Source organism: Rhea americana, unplaced genomic scaffold (assembly GCF_003343005.1).
Source record: "Rhea americana isolate MKP2758 unplaced genomic scaffold, rheAme1 scaffold_10, whole genome shotgun sequence".
In the NCBI taxonomy this organism is placed as follows: Eukaryota; Metazoa; Chordata; class Aves; order Rheiformes; family Rheidae; genus Rhea; species Rhea americana.
The window spans coordinates 9,173,129-9,194,802 of NW_028185039.1; the positions used below are offsets into that span (position 1 = coordinate 9,173,129).

The window sequence follows — 21,674 nt, forward strand, 5'->3', positions numbered from 1 at the left end:
ACATTGTGTTCTTTAATTACTCTGAGTGTATTTCAAGTAGTTGGAAATAGCTTTTAGTCCTACAGAGTGATGATATCATTGTCTTAGTTCTGATGCGAGGCAGCACTGGAAAGATGAATTAATAATATCTTACATTTCAGCTTATTTCASTGTGGATTAGAAACTGATCTCTATTAATGGGAATTGTTTATTACAGCAGCATCCTGTAACCAAATCATTGTGGTTCAGGAGGACTTTAATGGCTCTTGTGTAGGTAGGGTGACTTTCAAGATGTTGCCTATGTTTATCATGAGGTCCCTTTTTTACATATTTGTTCAACTTCTTTACTCAGGTAAACCTGGATGTGAGTTTGAGCTATCAATCTGTTCATTGACTCTGTGTAGTACAGACATCGACTTGTGAAATGAAAGGGGATTGTTTGAGCTGTATCAGTTCTTTCTGAGACCTAGAATTTCAGGAACTTAGATAAAAGTATTCCAATTTGGATTTTTGTAATATAGTGATGAATAAAGAGATGAGCAGTCTCATCTGTTACGACTAGTGAATTTTTTGAGTATCAGTGACCAGTCTGCAGACTAATATAATTTTAAACCTAAAATTTTAATATAAAAAATCAAGTTCCTTTCCCTTAAGTTGTGGGGAATGGTAAGGCATTTAATGAAAATATTTTTCATATGTCCATAAAATGGGATGTCTTTTTCATATGTCTTACAAAAATAAATGGGAAGTTAATAACACTTAATATGGAGGTTCTGTTTTGTAAGTGAGCATTAGTCTAAAAATAATGTGAAATATATGTGGCTTCTAAAAGCTCCTTCACTTGTTATCTGCAAAATTTTCGATTTTAGCATCTGAACTGGAATTTAAACTGGGTACAGTTCTTCTGTCATGTGGATGTGGCTTACGAACAGAATTTTCAGAAACGTTGCATTATTAAGTTGGACATGTCAGGTGTGGGTAAATACAAAGTCTAGAAAACTTCAGTTTGGCATACAGACTAAGGGTGTCTCTAGAATAGTTTTTGTCTGTGCTTGTGGTGCTTTGTTCATTTTAACACACGGCTCCTATGGCTGCAGGGAAGAGGTGTTTCAGATTGGGTTTTGATAACATTGGAGCGGAATCAGTTTCTTGTTTGCTCTGTCTGACTAGATACTAATGAGCAAAATTGTATAGACTGGCTAGAGCGGTCTGTGGAGGTTGTTTGAAGCAGTGGTGTAGGCAGTGGGCAGGTGGTAGCTCTTCCGTTCATGAGCCACCCTGATGCCATTCATAACCGTTGGAGGAGTGGTGGCAGTTCTGGTGACAGATAGTGCTGGCAGAGGTGGTTTCCTGACAGGCATCATGAGAGGCTTCTTGGGACTCTGGGTGAAGCATCTGTGGCTGAAAACCTGTCACCACAACTGCAGCACTGTCAGCACTTCGCATGCAGAGTTTAAAGCTAGCTCCCACACCTCCACCTGAGCTGCACTTCGTAGCTGCAGGCTACAGTGTGGACAGATGCTTGGTCTAGTCTGGGGAGAAAAGCGTCACTTCTCTGCAGCCAAGCCAAAGGCATGATCCACAGGATGGGAGGTTACTGCTCTTTTTTCTGCACTTGTGTGAATAACGTTGATTTCTGCTCTCTTGTGTTTATTGGAAGTATTTTCTGGTTGATACAAATAGTTGTACCAGGAAGATGTTCTGGCTCATTGAGTGTTATGAGACTTTAATACTTTGCCCTTCTTCAGAACTGAAAATAAAATGTGTGTACTAGTAAAGAATATAAAACTCTAGCTAGCAAGCATGGAGATGGAAGAGTCTCTAAGATTTTAATTCAAGCTAATGTGTTTGGGAAGCTGGAAGCGCAGGAAAATGAATTTGCCTAAAGAAACATTATAAAAGTCTCTAATTAGTTCATTAATAATGACACATACTGTTAAGGCTTTCATTTCTACCACCTTTATCCTGATCCACTGTCACAGAATTGATGGTGCTATTGTAACATCGAGGCTTAGAACAGACTTTGTCTCCTCCTCAGTATCTCTGCTGCTGGTGTTTCATTGCTGGAATAGCACTCAACTCTTAAAACACTTAGCATTTCGGCTGGTTCTGAAATGTAACAGCTTCTGTGGCTTCAGTTTAATTCTTCATTCTCCATCTGTTCTTCCTGTAAAAGTGGCATATTTCCTGGTAGCTGATGGTCTAATGATAGTGGAGACAAGAGGAAAGGCTTACAGTCTGACTGTTCAGAGGTTCCCCAAACCTTAGTGCGGGGGAATGGTATATATTCTTACCCCTTCCAGAGGAGAGACCTGAGAGCATGGGTCGTGGGTTGAAGGAAGGGTTTCGGTGTGTCTGCAATGGTGGTGGTAGATCAGAGTGTGCCTCTGAGCAGGAGGTACGAGTCCCACTCCTCTGCCTATTTGGGAGTGAGCACACATAGAAGACTCATTTACCCTCCAAGCCTTTGCATAACAAACTAGGATTTGTCCTGCAGCCTGTCTACTTGCAAAGGCAAGACAAAGAGATAGTTCACCAGAGAGCAATGACCAAAAAAAAAAAGGGAGTGGGGAAAAAAAAGTGTAGTCATTAATTTAAGAGTTTTCTTCTGCAAAAGCAGCCATTTCATGGAACAGAAAAAGCATGTGCAATGCTTGTGGGTTTTCTGCAGTTTGCTTGTGCTTGGCTCTGAAGGGAAAAATGCTGCATTGCAGAGAGACTTTCAGACTGTCCTTCAGGCTGAAGTTTCCTGACCCCATATATAACAGTGATGTTGTAGAACTGGCACTATATATATTTTTTTCCTCTGCTTTGACCCACAGTACCTTTGGGTCCCTGGAGAAATCCCAAGTTTGCTGTCATTTCCTTACACACTGTATTGTGATTTCAGGAAGAATTATGCTTATAATGTTTGTAATGTAGGAATACTGAACGAGATAGTAGTGATTTCTTAGTGGAAGTCCCAGTGGGGTACAGTCCTATTCTGTTGCACTTGGGTTTCTGGTCATGCTGGAGACTTGCTGTGAGCCAGCTCTTCCCGTATGGAGGAACCTAGCTATGGCCAGCCACTGTCCCACTTCCTCAAGGAGACAGTCTGTCTGGACTCTTCGTGTCCGTAGAGAGAGCTTGTTTTCACACGCCTCTCTTTCTTTTGGTTTTCTGCCAGATCGCTATGTTCGATACAAAGCATAGATACAGACATCTCTTCTTCTGGCTTTTCTGAGCTGCTGTTCTCCTAATGGGGCATAACAACGTGGATTAGAAATTAATTCATGATTAGAAACAAACTGAGAGCTGAAACCGAACTGAGGGAAAGAACCTTTCTGGCCTCTCTGCTTGGTTTCATGAAGAAGCAGYCAAACAGCTACTGCTGGCCTCAGCCTAATGCTTTGAGGCTGCTGAGAAGGCAAATTTGAGTTTTCTAATTTCCTTCAAAATACTTCAGGCACTGGATGACTTGTCTGCTTTAAGGCTGCACATTCCCCTTCCTGACATGATCCTGTTCTAATGCTCTGCTGTGTCTGTTGAAGTGTTTGAGATAATTTCTGTGGAGGGAGGAGAGGTAGCAGAATATCAGTTTTTATTTGGGAGGGGTTTAAATCACGGATAGGGTTTTCCAAAGGATTTCCCCCCCCCCCTTTCTCAGTTGGCTCAGAAAACTGTTATGTTTTATCAATGCATGCAGGAATGCCAGCTTGCTAAATTCATGATTGCCTTGTAACAAAACCTCCTCAGAATCTATATCGCTGCACACCATGAGAAAAGCTCAGATTTGCAGCATGCTATATGTTTTGTTTCTGTGATAGAATAGCAGCTACAGCAGTTTCTCAGGGAAAGAGTTTCTCTCGTGCTCTCCACCTAGATGATTTAAACCATAATAGGTCAATGCCAAGATTTATACTCTATCTGCACACCAGTCAGTGGGTAGTGCAGAATACTACAGATGCCTGAGCATGGAGGTTCTTTGTGGTTAATGAGCACAGAACATAACTGTCTTTTTGATTTTGGTTTCCAGATGCGTAACAGTAGACATTAATGTGACTGAATCCAAGTTGGATACTTGCAGAAACAAGAAGCTTCTGTTTCTCTAACTTATACTTCATGCAAGAGGGAATTTTGCACTGAAGTCCAAATCCATTAAAAAAAACGTGTTTTATGATCACTGGTGTCTTTCTCTTGGGGCACGGTGCACTGCTTTGGGTTGAATTAGCTGCTGGAGAGTAAACGTGGAGCCATACCTGTCCCTGAACACAGAGGCAAAAAAGATGACTAGAGATCTCACTGAAGAGTTGCATGAGAGGGAGATGCATCTGTGGCACTGGCAGGGAGGTGCAGTTTCAATTCTAGATGAGGTAGCACCCAGCAAAGGTTTCTTTGGAACAGGCCAGAGCCCCCAGAGACCAGGGCAACCATGTAGCAGAGACCTTGGATATTTATAGCTGGAGTTTCCTCAGTGTTTGGACCTCTTTTGCACTTGTCTTTCCCAGCCATTAATGTGAGTAGCCCCATCTCTGGTGGGTGAGAGGCAGCAGTGCTCTTGGTTTACCTGCCAGCCATCTCTGTAAGGTTTGGCTGACTATGAAACTGAAAAGTCTCCTTACCTCTCAGACTGTATGTGGCAGCATTTAGGATTAGTGATTCAGAGTAGTTCATTAGTTCATTCCTCTGTCATGCCCTGCTGTWAAAAAAAAAAAAAAAAAAAAAAAAAAAAAAGATAATATAGCTCATTGCGCCTGGAGAAGCAGCTATGCAGTGCAATCTGTTGTGGGCTTGTTGACCAGATAGGCTCTGAGTTCATGAAAAACTCTCCTCCTGAATGTTTCCATTTGACTTAGTCTTTGTCCCAGGAGGCTTAACTAGAGCTTTGGAATATGAATAGCAGCTGTGAGAAGAAAGAACTAGAACATTCCTTATTTAGGTAATTTCCTAATAACCTCCCAGTTCCCTAAAAATAGTGCAGGATAAAATGCTCCACTGTACCAAATTGGCACTGAGCTGGGAAAAGGGAGTTGCTGGATAATCTAAAGCAAATTCTATTGTGTGTCTCTTACACTGGCATCAGGAAAACATTTCCTTTTTTTTTAGTTCAATTTGTTGAAATCTCTTGAAGTTCTTAGATGCATAGATATCAGTTACATTGAATGGGAATATGCATACTAATCTCTTAAGTAGCCGTGAAAATCTCCATGTTCATTTTTAGATCAACATTTAATTTATATGTAGGTGATCTAAATGATGATYATCTATGATCTTAGCTGATCTTAATAATCTTAAAAATATTTAATCACTACATAAGGTCAGAAAAGATTTCCATATTTAACTACTTCTACTAAGTGATGCAGGTAACGTGTATTGTGTATAATGTGACTGTTGCAGAGTGAATCACTTTGAGATTGCTGCTTACCTGCTTTGAAGAAATGGCAGTTTCTTACTCCTGCAGGATCTTCCCCCCTTGCACAGGGCTCTGTCATCCTGTGCTGTATCTTACTTTGACTCAGCAGCAGCCTCAACACCTTTCAAGTGTCATTATATTCTTCTGTCTTGACACCACCAAAAATACTGTGCAAGCTGGATGTTCCTGCTTCTACCTCATTTAGTGATAAGAGTGCTGAAACAAGTGTGTATCTATCCAGTGTCACTGTTTCCAGAACCAGCGGAAGTAACTGCCCTTTGGTGGACAAACACTGTGATAAGAACGTTGTTCACAAGCAAGTTTAATCAGGCTGCAAACTAAGACCTTTGTCCACTTGTTTTCATAAACATTGGGGGCAATGAGTTAATAGTCCGTACTTGGTAGCCACCAAGTGTGGTAGTCAGAAAGCTGCAGGAAAGAAAAGAGTATYGGGTCTGTGGTAGACAAGACTGAAGGCTGACCACAGGATATGAAATCTGCTTGTGTGTCCAGAGCCTTTTCTTGCAGCTGTTTAAAGAATAGTCCTGGTTTTGCTCGGTTAAGCTCATGTCAAGAAGCGAGAAAATAAATAAGACAAACTAGGGGATTGGAGAAGAAGCCTTGTGGGGGGTGAATGAAGTTTTATCACAAGCCTCAGTCTTTTGCAGTGTCAGTTTGTGTAAGGTGAGAAAACGAGAAAGGATACAATCCTATCAGCATAGTTTTCAGTCTGGAAGTGCTTTATGGTGGAGAAAAATATGTCTTTAGCATTGTATAGATTTTAGGGCTAATTTGGCCTTTTTGGCACAAGGAACAGGAGTAATTAACCTGATAATTCAAATTTAAGAGGTTTGGGTCGGCAAATGGCTTTTTAATGAGTTAATGCAGGCTTTTTATTTTCTGTGCAGACCAGGGACCATAGATGATACCACAACCAATGGTCTAATGGTTGCCCGGGGATGCGGTGGCTAGACAATGATGACTGAGAACATGTCCTTCAGTCTGCTCCTTTGCTTCTCCTTTCCCTGACACCCAGCCTGTCATACATTAGGTATACCATTTCCGGATTTATACCAAGTCACTTTCTGATTCCTTGGAAAAGCAGGACCCTTTTGGTTACCAGAACACTTACGAGCCCTTACCAGGACACATCCTTGTATGTATTTATATTTCAATTTTAAACAAACATCACCACAACAAAAACCCCCATCATTTTTAGCACTTAACCTGTATTTGTTCCTCGCTTGAATATTAAATGCTTAAAAAACTGCCTTTGTGTATTGGCATGGCTTTTGTGCTTCAAGAGACAGTGAGAAGCCACTTTCCTTCTACATTAATGTTACTTACTGATGTCTTTTGCAGATTTCCAATGTTCACATCCTTAAATGCATCTCATCCTGTTTTACAGAAGGTTTTATAGAATACATAAGATTCCTGTTCATGAAAAAGACGTTTCAGCCAAACAACAGCTTCCTGGGTAGGGCATCCGTTTTGTTTGATGCCTGTGAAGCAGTGACTTTGAGTTCACAGCGCCCTGTGTGTATTCCTCCTCTGTGTAGGAATYTGAAGGCAATACTTTGGGCTGTAGAGTGGGTGGCCATAATTTCAGGAACAGACCCTACTTTAGTTCCAGCTCTGCATAACTGATCTGYTCCTGTTCTCTAAAACATTGTCTGCAGCTGGTCTGAGTGCTCAAAGCCATATGAAGAAAAATGTTTCATTACATTTTGTCCAACAGCCCAGCTGTGCCTGAGCCAACATAGACTTTTCACTAGATCTGACTTGTGAAATGGTGTTTCTGGTCACTGTGTTTTACTAGTCCTGTATTCCTGTGTATATATCAAATGCCTGTGCAGCAGTGTCTTCTGCTGAAAGGCGTTAGGATTGTTCGGTGTTACCACAATCATGCAAAGATTGTGTTGTAAGTCGCTGCTAATGGCAATGTGCTTTTAGTGCAAGTAGCAACGATCTTGAGTTTTGGCCTGTTCAGCTGAATGAAGTTGTCAGTTCAGTGCACTATAGCAGCATTGCACRCAATCATAGCTGCCATCTGTGATGGCCTATGGTCAGCAGAGTGCAGAAGTGCTCATTTACACTTTTATCTCTAGTGCCGATTTTTTGTTGTGGTCTCCAAGTTGATGGTACCTGATTCCTCTCTTTACGGAAAGCTGATTCATAGCGAGTTTGTATCACAGAGACCGAGGACGGCTGTGGGGGCTTGGCTGCATTCGGTTGGCTGTTGGTTCCTAGAATATTCCCACTGTTCTTAACAAGTCTCCAAGTCTGCTGAGTTCAACACTAGCTTTTCAGGTACCAGCTAATACAAGTGTCACAAACAACAAATGAGTGCTTCTCCTCAGGACTGTCTCTTAACTTTGTCTGCACATCGGCTTTGCTAACAGAGCTGTACCATGCAGCAGCATGAGATGTGTGCTCAGCCTTTGACATAGCAAAACCTGTGACTTGTCTGTGGCTGAAACTCCCTCCAGTGCCCTGTCAGAACTCGGAGGCCAGCCGGGAGGAAGGCCCGCTGTTCTGTCTTCTGCTGGCATACGACTCTCAGCTTTTATTACTGTCAGTGGTTTGCAGCGATCAGTATTTGACAAAGAATAAAAGGCCCCTGTGGCAATGAGGGTGTTGTTTTACCAGGATCAAATCCATCGGTGTGTTTGGCATTCAGGAGATTGTAGTGGGAGAAGCATTGTCACTCCTCCATGAGGTGTTCCCACTTTAACTTGTGGTTTGACCATCTCCTGTGTCTCCTGTTGGGGCTCCATGACCATTTGTCAGGATCTGTGGCAGTACAACTATCATCTTCTCATGCTTGCTTGGAATGCTGTTTCCAAACCAGAGCTTCAGCTGCAGAGCATGGTGGCGTAGTCCTTTGGCAGGGAGAAAGGTAAATGTACCTCTGCCCTTAGAGGACAGTAGCTCGTGGATGTGCAACCCCTTCCTATCTGAAGGAGTCTTAAACCTGCTAGAAATGCAATAATGGAAGAGGGCAGCCAGAGCAGGAGTCTAGAGATGGGGAGGTTGAATGCAGCAAGCCCAGTGTGATGCAGGGCTGGGTTGACAGATTGGCCTGGAGGCTTTGGAGGTAAATAAAGGTCAGTTAGGGCAGGCTGGGTGGGAGAAGGAAAGGACTGTCAGATCTGATGAAGGAGGCCTTATCTTGGCTTCTCTGTAAATATTTTTTCCTGCTTTCAATTTGAATTTCCATTTCCCATGCACTGCTCTGAGGAGGATTGGCGCTCTTGGGTCTCTGAGCCGTGCAGTCTCAGGCAGCTCTGACAGAGGAGTTCAGCTCAGAGAAAGAGGGTCTGAAGAGCATGTTTCAAGCCACAAGCCCTGAGAGTGCTTTTAACTCCTCATTACAGATTTTAGATTTGTATTTAGATATGGTAGGATTTGCAATATGATATTGATACGATCAGTTACTAAACAATAACTTTTCTTCTGAATTTCCCATGGGACAAATTACAATTTCTGTTCACTTTTAGCTTCGCCTGAAAGCTTGCCCTAGGTACCAAATTGCTAAACAGCATAAACTCTGCCCTCTAGTGCTGCCAGAGAGTAAACGATTGTAGGAATGTAATATTTCTGTGCCAGAAGGCGTTGTACGGTTCRAAGAAGTGTTGCCCCAGATCAGGTTAAGCTGTTTAATTTTTTAAGGTACATAAGAGCTTGGGCGGGGGATGGGTTGTATGTGGTACTGTTTCTAGTGTTCTGGTGATTGGATATGATTTTGTGGCAAGATAGCCAAAATCAGCCTCAACTTTGGGCGGCTGGTAAGCTCTAATAAAACCTGAAGTATCTGGAGCACATGTGATATTTGTTATGATAAAAATGTAGAATAAGTTGTGAAATAGTAAGAGTGTTCACATGACTTCTGAGTAACTGAAGCTCCCCCTCCACAGTATTGAAGGCGAATATGTTCCTGTGGCAGGCGATGAAGTCACCTACAAGATGTGCACCATTCCCCCTAAGAACGAGAAGCTTCAGGCTGTGGAAGTGGTCATTACCCATCTAGCTCCTGGAACCAAACACGAGACCTGGTCGGGGCACGTCATCAGTTCCTAAGGTATTCGGTATGGAGCGCTGCCACTGCAGACACTACGTGTGTGGGGAACTGGCTCTCAACGAACCTGACCTATGAATATTCTACATATTGTGTAGGAACAAAGAATAGATTGTCAATAAGGCAGAAGCAGACCAAAATTGCTGTTTTTACAGCTGGCTTGATACTTAAAAAATAAAACAGTTCAAATGTTAATGGAAAAAAATCTATCTATCTATATATATATATATAYATTAATGTGTTTACAAAACTTATTTTAAAGAGACCTAGTTTGTGTGCTTTTGGAGGGGGAGGGAGAGGGTTGGGGTGTTTTTGTTAGTTTTTTTTTGTTTGTTTGTTTTTTCTTTTAGTCTTGTGAACTGGTTCCAGTAAATGCCCAAGCGAATTAGGGAGAGATTTGAATGAAAGCTTTTCTAGAGCCATGGCAGTGGTGACATGGCTCAAAGGCACTGTAGGTGCATGAGCAGTGTTTTGGGGAGTGCTAGCACATGCAGCCTTATTGCTGATAACAGTGCCTGAATATGTTGGCCTGAGAGAGAGATTCATTGCAGCAATTTGTTTTCATCATAGATGATATTCCGAGTAACTGCCACACAATAGAAAATCTCTATCTAGTTGTTACACTCTGACAGTTCTGGCAGCAACAACTGGTTACCCTTCAGGTGCAATGTTTTCAAATTACTTGTCTGCATACGTGTGAAATATTGTGGGTTTTTTTAAAACCTGGATTGTTTGTGAATTTATTTTGGTGCCTTGTTGGTTGATTAGCAACAGATTTTTATAGGCCAGTACTTAAAAATAATGATACAAAAAAACACACTTGGTAGCTTCAAGCTAAGCAGTAGAAGGCAGTAGAGTAGTGAATACTTAATAGGCTCTGACTGTGCTGGAATTTACAAAAATCTGAAGATGACCATTGATTGCATATGGTTGATGCATGTCTGCCGCTATATTTTCACTTGGAGAAGGGGGGAGCAAAAAAACTGTATTTCTGAAAAGCAAGTTTTATGCTGTTCAGATGACCGTATGTAAAAAGCTGTACAAGTTATTTAGTAGGTTCAGCTGTTCTGTTAAAGTAGATTCTGCAGCTCTATTTCCCTGAAAAGCTTGTTTGGTAGGATGTGATATGCTCACCCTTGCTGCGACTCCCTTCTCTGCCTGCAAGATTCTATTTAGTCAAACTAGTGCAACKATATTAGTTCTGTTCCCACCTGCCTTCCATACATTTTTCCAAATGAAGCATTTTTTCTCTATTATGTTCCTAACAGTGGATTTTTATTGACTTTGCAAATAAAAAAAATAAAAAAATGTTGGCATGAAACTCTTCTGTTAGTTGCATGGAACAGTGTATTTTCAGTTGCCTGTTTGCAATATTATCAGCCCTTGCAGTATCATGAAATATCTTAAGACTCTCTTTCACAGCAGAAGACCGTCTGTTCCAAGACTTGCAGAGAACACAAATGTATGAAGGTTAGTAATTACTGTAATAGTTTATTTTACCTTAAGGTGCATCAGTATTACGCTATAGATTTTTTTTTCACCTAAGACTTTCTAGTGGTGGGTTTAACACTGCCCAGCTTGTGGAGTACTACATGCTGATTTTACAATAAATAACATTATAATGCTTTAAAGATAAGCGTTTTCAGTCTCCTCTCCACAAACTGTATTAAGATGATTAGTATTAAAGATGGAGGAGGCAGTAGGTACCTGCATATGTACACCTGTATGATACCCAAAAGTATCAAAAAAAGCTTTGTAATATCAACTGATTTGCATTAACAGAACAATTTGGAGGTAATTTTATGGGTTTTTTAGCTACTTATAATAGTATAGAGTATATATTCTACATTAATATATTACATAGTAAATATATAACAACATATTCTACTATATAGTAATTCTATAAAAATAATATATACTTGTTTCATGTGTAAGTGTATAGTATAAATATTATTTAAATATTATAGTAGTATATATGTAAATACATTTTTATTAGGTATTATTTTGTATTAGATATTATTGATATAAACATGTTATAGTAGGGGGAACAGAGAAGATAAATAGCCTGGTTGTTTCAACTAAAACTTGGGCCAGGAAGGTCAGAACAATCATTTTGGAAGGGGACAGCTAAATCATTTCGAACAGCACAGAGCAGCCAAGGTTTAACAAAGCTGCAGCCAGGCTGCAGGTGGATGCTGCTGAAAGCAGGAAGGGTTGTGCCTGCTGAGGTTTTTTTAAACTTATACTAACAAAAACAGATAGATAGGAAGCATTGACAGTCACTATTTAAAAAAACAAAACAAAACAAAAACTGAACCAAGCTGATGAGCATAATGCAGGGTCTTCTATAACTTTTTAGCATAAATGAGTTTATTTTGCACCAGCACTTGGTTTCGGGAGGGAGCAGTAAGACGGAAAAAAGGAACTGTGTTTTTTTTTTTTTTTAAGAGGCAGGTTATTTGCTTCTCATCTGTCAGCAACTTGCATGAGAGGCAGAAGATGATAAACCTTAGCTATTAGCAATGGCTATTCAAGAATGAAGAGCAGGGTAAATTTTAAGATGTGAATGTATGCAGGCATTTGTATATACCCTGTTGTATCTGAGTTTGAGAACAAATTTGGATTTGGTCCTGTGCAGGATGTTTTGCATAGGTAAGTTTCTGCAAATACAAGAAACATCCATGCAGCAAGTAATCAAATAATGAGATGCATCACATATGCATGTGCACATACACATGTGCACACACATACAGAGCTACTAAAATATGGCCAACTTTAAAAAGATCTTTCCTGGTCCAAAGTTTGCTTTCATTAAGTAAGTTTCTTGTACTTTAAATTCAGYGAGGATAAACATTGCTGAGGCCATGTGCCATGGAAGTAGGCACATGAGAAACATTAAAAGGCTAAGATAAAAAAGGAGAGGAATGCCCCTCTCGCCTTGTGTGTTTGCCCTTTGGGGATTTTGTGTACAAAATGTGGTTTACTTTTAACTGTATAAGTATTATCCAAACCTGAAATTGGAAGGATTCAGGTCAATCATTTAATTGTACAGACAGGCAACATAACTACAACCAACTCTAGTCTGCATATTTTATTTGTCAAAATAAGTAAGTTGTTTGAAATAGAAAAGGAAAATATAAATCTCATTTTCTTATGAAAAATTTACTAAAAGTAAATTGTTCACACACAATTCCTATTGTCAGATAAGGAAAGTAGTATTAACAATGATTGTCATGCTGAACTTTTATCTTGATTGAAATGTATTTTTGTTTATCTTAGCACTAAAATTTCACCTGTTAAAATCTTACCAAGAAAACAGAAATTAAATTAGCAACAAAAATGTATTTTGCTACTACATTCAAGTTTGCTTAATAACAGTTTTTTATTGTTGATTTAAAAAAAAAGGTCTGCAAACAGCAAAGGTACTGTTAATTGTACTGTGGATTGGCACCACAATTATTTTGACAGGTAACCCTAGTACCAGTTGGTCTAGCCTTTCCAGTGATTGTGGAGTCAATACCCCTTCTGACTGTGCACTGCAACATGCATGAGGTCAGGGGACTTTAGGCTCAGTTCTGCTTTCCCACCCCAAAAGGAAGGAAAACCCATCTTTTTTATTCATCAAGAAGAAAATTCCAGATGACAGATATTTCATATTTTTAGCACAAAGTATATTCAAAAATTCTCTAAAACTTTCATCATCTTTAAATAGAAGCTTTAAAATAAAAACTAGGCATAAAACATTGCAGGCCAATTGTAAGACAGCCATAAATCACATATAGACAGAATTCCCCCACATCCCTCACTCCTCCGAAATGCTTAGTTAGCTAAGGAAACCACAGAAACCACAGAAGTCTACTAGTTACTTTTCAAAAAAAAAGAAAAWAAAACCCCAAGGACAACAGAATTGAAAGCCACAGTTCTACATCCTTCCATATACAGGATTGTAAAGCATTTTATACTGTCAAGCATATCTTAGACTATGCATTAATAAAGCTATCACTTTTTCATTTCCAGGGCTTCTGTAGATTTAAACACAAAAGTAAGCAGTCAAACTATGTTATGTTCTTAAGTACAACATACCCTCAGTTTTAGCCCAAGCTAGTAGTTAGTCTACATTGAAGGAGCTTGTGCTGATGGTAGAGGAGGAATGAGTTAATCTTCTCAGAAAACTAGATGTTTCTGGTTAAAGTGGATCACTGTTCCCAAAGTAACACTTCACAGGAAAATAGATGAGACACCATAAAAGTCTTTTGGACTGCTGACACAAAAAACAACCTGCCCAAAGGAAAACAAAGTACCTGTGCCAATGGAAACTGTGAAAGGATGGTCCCAAACAAACTCTGCTGTATTCTATCAGGAAGGTTCTGCTCACAAAGAACACTTYCTTTTAGTAATGACTGATCCACAAAGTACTTGCTATTTATGACCAATTATGAAAGATAATACAGAATGAAGCAAGATGTTTTGAGTTACTAGGCTGTCTATTTTGTAAGTAAGTGTAACATCAAAAAAAGAAAAAAAGAGAGAGTCATTTAAAAAACAGCTCTTCACAGATTTTTCTTGTATCTTGTGGTGATGTGACGCTGTGGCCTTCTGTTCTGGAGTCTGTGAAAATTTCATAGTCATTCCCTCCCTGTAAACAGAAGAGGGGGAAAAAAAAAAGCAGAAAAGGATTTAATGTTATTTAGCTCAGCATACAGTCAGTTGGGAGAGGGCACAAAGGCAATTCTGAAAAGAAGCTGAATTGACCTCAGACTTAAAAGGGCTGCTAATGAACTACCTGGAGGACACCTTCAAAGCAGCCTCCTTAGTCAAACTGAAACCAAAGTTCAATTTAACTAGTGGTTGTTACTATATTATTTAGGTCATTGCTGCCAGATATCAGTACTGTTATCTTGCTGACTGAATTTTGGATATTACATTTGGAACCAATTACTAGTCAGAAGAAACTGATGAAAGAGTCTTTCCTGTCTTTCTAATAGGATACGCAACAAGCAGCATCCTATGTTCTTTTTCGTAAACAGAAAAGTAGCTAGCACAATTAAACAGAATTTGCAGGGTAGGAGCATGTCTTATTCTAAAAGTTACAGAAGATCAGTCTTACATTTCCCTTCAGGTTATTTTCTGAGAGAGACAGTAACTCTTGTAAACTGCAGGAGATACCGTATCATCACATCTGAGATGCTGTCGTCTGAAAAGCTAAAAACTGCAAATCACCAAGTTAATATAGTTCTGAGATTTCACATCTCTTTGTAGCACACCCGTGCTGAAACTTCCGCAGAACACCACAAACACTATCATGAGGTAGCTCCTGGCCTGGATGTTAGAACTGGTAGTGAAAGCAAAGACCTTGCAGTAGAAGTTTAGCTATGTTATTACTCTCATATAGGAGAGCAGTATTGATTTTTAATTATTTACTTGTTAATATTAAGGAGTAAAACTTGTTACAGAAAATGGAACCAGCACACGGTATTTGTAAGTCATCTGCATTATCCTTTTCCTTCCAGCTTATTTCCTCTCTTTTCAGCTAAACCAGTGTTAACATTGTTGTTCCTGTTTTGTTCTTGCCAGCCATGAGTTTGACATGACATTTGTAATTGGTTACTAATCACAAGGGAATGACAAAAGGTTCTTTCACAGCTAGCTCAGTGAACAAAGGAGCCACCTGCAAAAGCAGAGATCCTTGAAAGAAGTCAATGTACTTCAGGAAACAGTGTACCTACTTTTTGTGTCACTTGTGTGCCACCCTGCTTTTCAGCGAGTCAACAGCAACTTTTACTACCTCAAAACACTGAAAATGCTGCATTGCCAATTACAAGGTTTGGAACCATTGCCAGAGGGACAGATAATTGCTTTTGCAGCCAATGTCAAGGGAAAAAGAATTTAAAGCTTTTCTTTTTCTTATAAAACTTAGCCTGTTCTCAAAGGAACTGGTAACAGTCCCTTGGCTGTGTTCAAACAGCCTGAATTTCAACCGGGGCCTTGAACCTGCAGTTCCCTWTGGGTAGCCCTAGTCAGTTCTCTGCTCAGTATTCAAAAGCCTCTGAACCCTGCAGAAGCCTTCAATTAGGGACAGGGATAATTTCATTTCCTGAATGTAGAGACAGATATAGTGGTTAACAAAGAAAGAGTATCAAATTCAATGGAAAAATGAGTATGTTTAATCACCAGCCAACAAGAAACATCTATCAAACTACCATCAACTAGCGCACAGCATAATCACTTTTATTAAGTCAAGCCACCTAGGTTTTTAACATAATTACAGAATTTAAAAATACATTCCAAAATTAACCTTATGAAGAACACTGCGTTCACTTCAGAGAAGAGAACAGAAATCTCTGCTTATGGCAATCACTCAACATTATGCCCRTCAGCATTGCACAGGCAATCTCTCAGCGTTAGATTGAGCAATACTGCACAGTCAACGAAAGAGAGCCAGCTGCGTGTTCTCACTTACGTTCTGCCTTTGTTTCATAAGTCACCTGATTAGAACCTATGTGGCTTGTACTTTAAAGTAGAAGCTCTGAAAAGTATATACTAAACAATATACTCACTGGCATAGTCTTATCTCCAAAGAAATGAATTGTCTTGTATTCATCTTTGGCAACAATTCCTAAGCAGTACCTCTTATCCCAGCCATCTGGAAACACGTCAAAGCTTATCTGGCCTCCTAAGATAGATACAAACCAAGCAAATTGCTTTATTATAACACATTTGTGAAGAAGAGAACAAATGAGGAAGAAAAAGCCACAAAAATGTTATGCTAAACTGCAGTTAAGTCTTAGAATTCTAGGAAGTAGTTTATAGGGTATCAGTTATTACAATTCTGTGATTTACAGATTATTTACTAACCATTAGACAAATGTAAAGGAGTTTTAGCTTGTTCAGTTTAGGAATCCAAATAGTATTGCCTGCAAATCTATCAAAACTCTCAAACTGGATCATTTTTTAAAATTATATTACACTTAAACTTTGATTTTTGAAAAGAAGCTACATGACTGAATGTAGCCAGTGCTATATCATAGCGTTCTTACCCTCTAACTACTGAGAAATTAATCTGTATGTTCTGTCTGGATCAGACACGAACTACTTTTACTGCTTTTTTTTTTTAACACTATAGATAGGGTTATTTCATATTTTTTTTGTCTTTTATATAAAAGACTTTTTAAAGCTTTCAAAATAGAAAAAGGAGACAATCAGCCTTTTAAACAAAGCCCAACAAACAACAATTTCAATTTTATTACTACCAACCCTGACTTGAGATTAAATCAGTTTCCCAAAAGACTTTTTTAAATATCAAAGACTGAAAAAGTGTCAGTTTCTTTAAACTTGCATTTGCGTTTGGATTTCTTCTTCTTCCTCCCACACTGCAGCTACAGAACTGAAAAAAGAAAGGGCTACTTGGAACTGTACTAGTATAGCATTTTTGATCAAAATTGGTTAGTAGAAACAACTCTGATTAATCCGAAGTATGTAGTATGTTTTGAAAATGAGCAGAATCTGTCACATAACTGACATTAAAAGACAATCAACTAATGACAAGCTATGAAGTTCTCTTTGTTGGTAGATTTCAATTAAAATGTACTAAATGAAAGCCTAAAAGGAAAAAAAAAGCTTAATCTTGCAGGCAGTGCCTGCAACCACCCCCATAGTGATAACTGTCATACAAATGAGAGGTTATGTCATATCTATGAGAGGATATGATTTTTTAAAAATATAATTTAAATTAAATGATTTTAAGTGAAATTCTTTAAAATGTGATACCTATAGAAAATGTGAGGCCTTTTCCTGCAAATTCTCTTTGTAAATCAGCTACAAATTTCTCTCTTATGTGTTCCTTCTGTTAAGAGAGAAAAAAAAAAAGCATCAGTTATGTGCTGTGTTACTTTAGTGATTTGGGAAAAAAAAGAGAGAACACTGAAAATATACAAAGGTCCAAGTACTAGGACTAGTGTGATATAGGTCTACTCCATTAATATTTAACATATGTTGAGAGTATTTCTACATTAATCTGTTAACAACTTATATATATAAAAAAAAACTCGACACACACACTCTGATATTCACATTGCTATTTCAAAATCTTAAAATACTAATGAAGTATGCCTATCTCCTGCTAAAACTGAATTTTACAGCAGGGGAAACTGAGGCACAGAAAGAGTCATAAGTGGCACAGAAAGTGCCATATACTCCAAAAATGATATTTACAGACTGCCTTGGGCTTATATGCGCTTAGACTTCTATTAACTGAGTCACAGTCAAAGATCAATTTTGGGGAGTTAGAGTTCAGTTTTTGTATCAGATAAAAAAAATATTATGGTGTAGGAGGGAACAGAACTTAGGTAGAGTGGCTCAAATTCATTTCAACCTTGCATAATTAGCGATGTACAAGGGGATAAAAGATGAATAGTTTGGTCAAGGTTTTTAAATTTTACTTTAAAAGGCTTAAAAGATTTGACAAGGAAAGGAGTAGTTTTATTGCTGTGAACAGATAAAAAAACCTGATACTGATAGACATTCCAGATAAGGAGTGTCTGACAGGGCTTTTCAGAAAGATTTGTGTAGACATTCAGTACTCTGCATAGAATACTGAAGAAACAAATGAACCAAACCTACCCTTCCTGCAAATCACTGTACTATTGCATGTATTTCCTGAAGCCTGAACTAAGAAGTTTGTTCAACTACACAGAAAGAATTAAAATAAAAATCCGACGAAGTGCAAATGTTTTCTTAAAATCATAACCTGATCATAACTGCGTCTCTCAGAAGAGTCTATATTTTCAAGATTTATAACTCACCTTATCAAGTTCATAGAACTCAATGCGTTCTTCCTGGCTGCAGCTTCTTCCAATGGGGGACACATTTAACATCCCATTTCGGAACTCAATAAAAGTACCCCTGAAAAAAAGAATTGATTAGCAAGACAGAAAATAGATGAAAAATAGCTTGAAATACTAAGTATCACAGTGAGGTTCCATTTAATTCTAAAGATCATGGGAATCAGAGGTCTCTTTCAGCCTCTCATTGTATACATGAAAAAACATCAGCATCTCTGGCACCAAGGAATCTTTCAGACTTTTATGTCCATGTAGCAGCCTCAGCATTGCCTTACTGACTTCAGGTTTTAAAAGTCAACTGAAGCATCCTGTCCATCTAACTTTCATACCCTGGGAGGTCAATCTTTAACTCTTGGCTGAAAGGACAAAATTTAGAGCTTTGAGCTAGCCTCACAGAAAGTACGTGTTAATATCTTAAGCAGTTGCACCCTCAAGTATCACATAGAGCTGATCTTACTGCAAACTTCTATTCTCTGGAAAYCACTGTGCTGCTGAATTCCAAACATACCAAGGGAATATTCCTTCCTTCCTTAAGTGAAAACAATCAAGATTTCTAATCCTACAGAAAGTCTTGTCCATCAAAATTCAGAAAGAGAAAACAAAGTTCTGGGAATACCTTCGAATAAAAATACATCTTGTAATCCTTTTTCACCTGCTCCTGATGGGAGCTTGTCTTTGTATGCGTGGACTGCTCTCTGTTTGTTTCAAATACAGTGTTCCTAAAACACAAATTATTTATTTTCTGCTGAACTAACAGTCTGCTTTATACATTGATGCTCAACACTAATTCAGAGAATGTGGCGACACTGAGATGCATGTATGCACATACCTTTTCTTTGGCAGTTTAATCTTTGCAATGTAACTCAGGCAGTAGTTGATTACATCTTGAAGTATGTCCTCACCCAAGTGACCCTGAATGTTCTAACAGAAGAAACATGATTTAACCAAGGCTTCAGAATCAGAGATTCTAAAAATAGGTCATGCAGAGAACACAGATACTAGATACTCAAATACGGTTAATACCAGAAAGAAACAAGCCTTCAAGAAATAACTCAGCTGACACACACATGATACTGACTAAAGGCTCCCCTTATTTTACTTTTTAAACTGTAGCAACATATTCTCATTTAACATGTTCCATACAGGCACCTGTAGACAGTATGGGCCAGAAACAGAAGATCTAAATGAAAAGTCACAGTTAATGTCTACTGTAGCCAAGCATGAAGAAATAGAGATCATTAACCCAATAAATTGGAAACCACTGCACCAATCAGGGTCTTTTCTTTTTCTCTCTTTTTTTTTTTTTTTAATTTCCGTTAGTTACACAGATACAATGAAAGTGATTAGGGATCTAGAATCAGTTGTACATTTTTGTTCATTTAGAGCATTTACTTCTAGCTTACACAGCGTATCAGAACATACACTCTTGAATTAATCCTAAAGAGCAACTACAGGAGATAAAATGAACTTGCTGAACCCTAAGGCTAATGGTGATCAGCTATGACATCCTATCTTCCATAGAAACTCTGGGAGCAGACACCCCAGCCTCATTTCCTATGGAAAAAATTTCACTGTTCTCATTTGGCCAGACAGTCTCCGCTCCAAACAACTTTTGGTTTTGAGAACATCCCAGACAAGAAGGCTTAAGGTGAAGCTCATCACTGCACATATCAGAGAGCCAAATGAACGATTTGTTGCAGAAATAATGTATAACAATAGCAGCAATGTCAGCCTTAACTAGGAGGGTGATTACAGAAGACTGCACTGTGGCAAGAAAGCAAAATCTTGGTTAGAAAATTCCACTTCACTGAAAATTTCAAACATACCTGCTTGCTCAAGAATTTGCCATCTTTGTATGCTACAAGACCGTTTTCTGGAAAAACGTAGTCAAATTTTTCAACCACTAAAACCAAACAAAAAGGTAGTAATTTATAATTTTCCTCTAAAACACTCTATTTTTATGGAAGATCTTATATATGCTCTAGGTGACCCTGCTTGAGCAGGGGGGTTGGAATAGATGATCTCCAGAGGTCCCTTCCAACCTTACTGATTCTCTGATTAAATATCTTAAAATACAGTAAACGTTAGATTATAAAACATGGAAGATTTAGCAGCATCACACTGAACGCAAGATCAAAGCCACTCATTTCTCTCAGCGAGATTAGCATGCATCTCAAATCATATTGAGGTCTTTCAGTTAAATTATTTATACTTTGTTTGAAGGCTCTTCCTCTCCCACAAATGCAGGATTTTTGCACTTAAATATAAGAAGTGCTAAATACCTTAAATATTGCAAAAACCTGGCACACAGCCTGGCTAGAGAACAAATAAAATACTACAATTTTAGAGCTGTTATTATTTTTTTTTGATGGTACACTAGATGACCAACCACATTCGATGACTAGGAGTTGTGAGAATCTTACTACACTGCAAGGTAAGAGTGCTTGCTGGAGACTGCTTTTAGGCCAAACAAATTCTGACATGTGCATTAGGGAAGGCGATTAGTGGCATCAGTTATGTCAAGACCGTTATGTTACCATCGTGATTTTCATGGAGAAAGGCAAATGCCTCTCAAAGAGGAGCCTGTCTCTCCCTGGTAACCCCACAGCTAACAAAATCAGGTCCCTCAGGGATAAGCTAGACAACCGAGTAGCCTGTATGTGTACACGTTATGGACACGACTCAGTTTTAAAAGGACAACGTTCAAACGCCTTCCTAACGCCTACAGAGTCTGAATTACGTGGTTAGTAACAATTCTCTAAAGAGATACCTAAATAGCTGTAAAATGCAAATGCAGTTTCTAAACGACTATAAATAACTTTCCACGAATTGAGTGCAACACAACAAAAATAAKGAACGGCGAGTTTGAAGCAAGGGCTAACGGGGTTAATATTTAACCTTCAGAGGCGCCTCTGAAGCTCTTCGGCGCCCGGCGCTGCCTCGGTCCCCTCCTTACCGTCGTCACCAAGCTGCTCCTTGATCTTCTCGAAATCTGAGCCGCCTACAACGCCCACTCTCACCTTCTGGCGCAGCTTCTGCACGAACGCCGCCATTTCCGCCGTGATTTTCTGGAAAAGCAGCAGCGCGATCAGCGCCCGCGCCGCGCCGCGCGGAGCTCCGCGGGCGTTAGCGAGGCCTCCCCGGAGGACGCAGCCGCTCCCAGCTCGCCCGCGACGCGCCGGGGCAGGCGCCCCGCCCAGCCCCCGGAGGCGCAGGGCAGGGCAGGGTAGGGGAAGGAAGGGAAGGGAAAAGAAGGGAGAGCAGGGCCGCGTCCCCCCGCCGCCGCACTCGCCTGCCGCGGCGCCGTGAGGGTCCCGTCCACGTCGAAGAGGCAGAGCGCGCCGCTCCGCGCCGCCGCCATGGCGCCCGGGGCACGGCGGGAAGG

At 39.5% G+C, this 21,674-nt stretch overlaps 3 protein-coding genes across 4 annotated transcripts in view; 2 read left to right on the plus strand and 1 right to left on the minus strand.

The window, feature by feature from the left end:
• The window catches only part of CARHSP1 (calcium regulated heat stable protein 1), a 79,744-nt gene extending 68,974 nt beyond the window's left edge, over nucleotides 1-10,770 (plus strand). For both annotated transcript variants that reach the window (XM_085303410.1, XM_085303418.1), the window contains one exon: nucleotides 9,289-10,770. In XM_085303410.1, the coding sequence (XP_085159536.1) occupies nucleotides 9,289-9,451 (163 nt within the window). In that variant the 3' untranslated portion in view covers nucleotides 9,452-10,770. The remainder of the gene's footprint in view (nucleotides 1-9,288) is intronic.
• A 58-nt stretch (nucleotides 10,771-10,828) lies between these two features.
• The window catches only part of TMEM186 (transmembrane protein 186), a 14,489-nt gene continuing 3,643 nt past the window's right edge, over nucleotides 10,829-21,674 (plus strand). Inside the window, exon 1 of the mRNA XM_085303400.1 lies at nucleotides 10,829-10,919. Within this exon, the coding sequence (XP_085159526.1) occupies nucleotides 10,914-10,919 (6 nt within the window). The 5' untranslated portion in view covers nucleotides 10,829-10,913. The remainder of the gene's footprint in view (nucleotides 10,920-21,674) is intronic.
• On the minus strand, nucleotides 12,526-21,668 carry PMM2 (phosphomannomutase 2). The gene is made up of 8 exons (XM_085303390.1): nucleotides 21,582-21,668; nucleotides 21,246-21,357; nucleotides 20,116-20,192; nucleotides 19,119-19,210; nucleotides 18,251-18,350; nucleotides 17,217-17,292; nucleotides 16,007-16,122; nucleotides 12,526-14,085 (listed from the first exon to the last, which is right to left on the minus strand). The coding sequence occupies exons 1-8, from the start codon at nucleotides 21,648-21,650 to the stop codon at nucleotides 13,981-13,983; spliced, it is 747 nt and encodes a 248-aa protein (XP_085159516.1). The 5' UTR covers nucleotides 21,651-21,668; the 3' UTR covers nucleotides 12,526-13,980.

Bases quoted from the DNA above. Each gene is read 5' to 3' on its own strand.
- PMM2 (XM_085303390.1), bottom strand. From the start codon at position 21,650: ATGGCGGCGGCGCGGAGCGGCGCGCTCTGCCTCTTCGACGTGGACGGG. The intron at 19,211-20,115 runs GTATGTTTGAAA...TTCTTCTGTTAG, and splicing joins GCAAATTCTTGAGCAAGCAG to AACATTCAGGGTCACTTGGG. The intron at 17,293-18,250 runs GTGAGTTATAAA...CTCTCTTAACAG, and splicing joins AGTTCTATGAACTTGATAAG to AAGGAACACATAAGAGAGAA.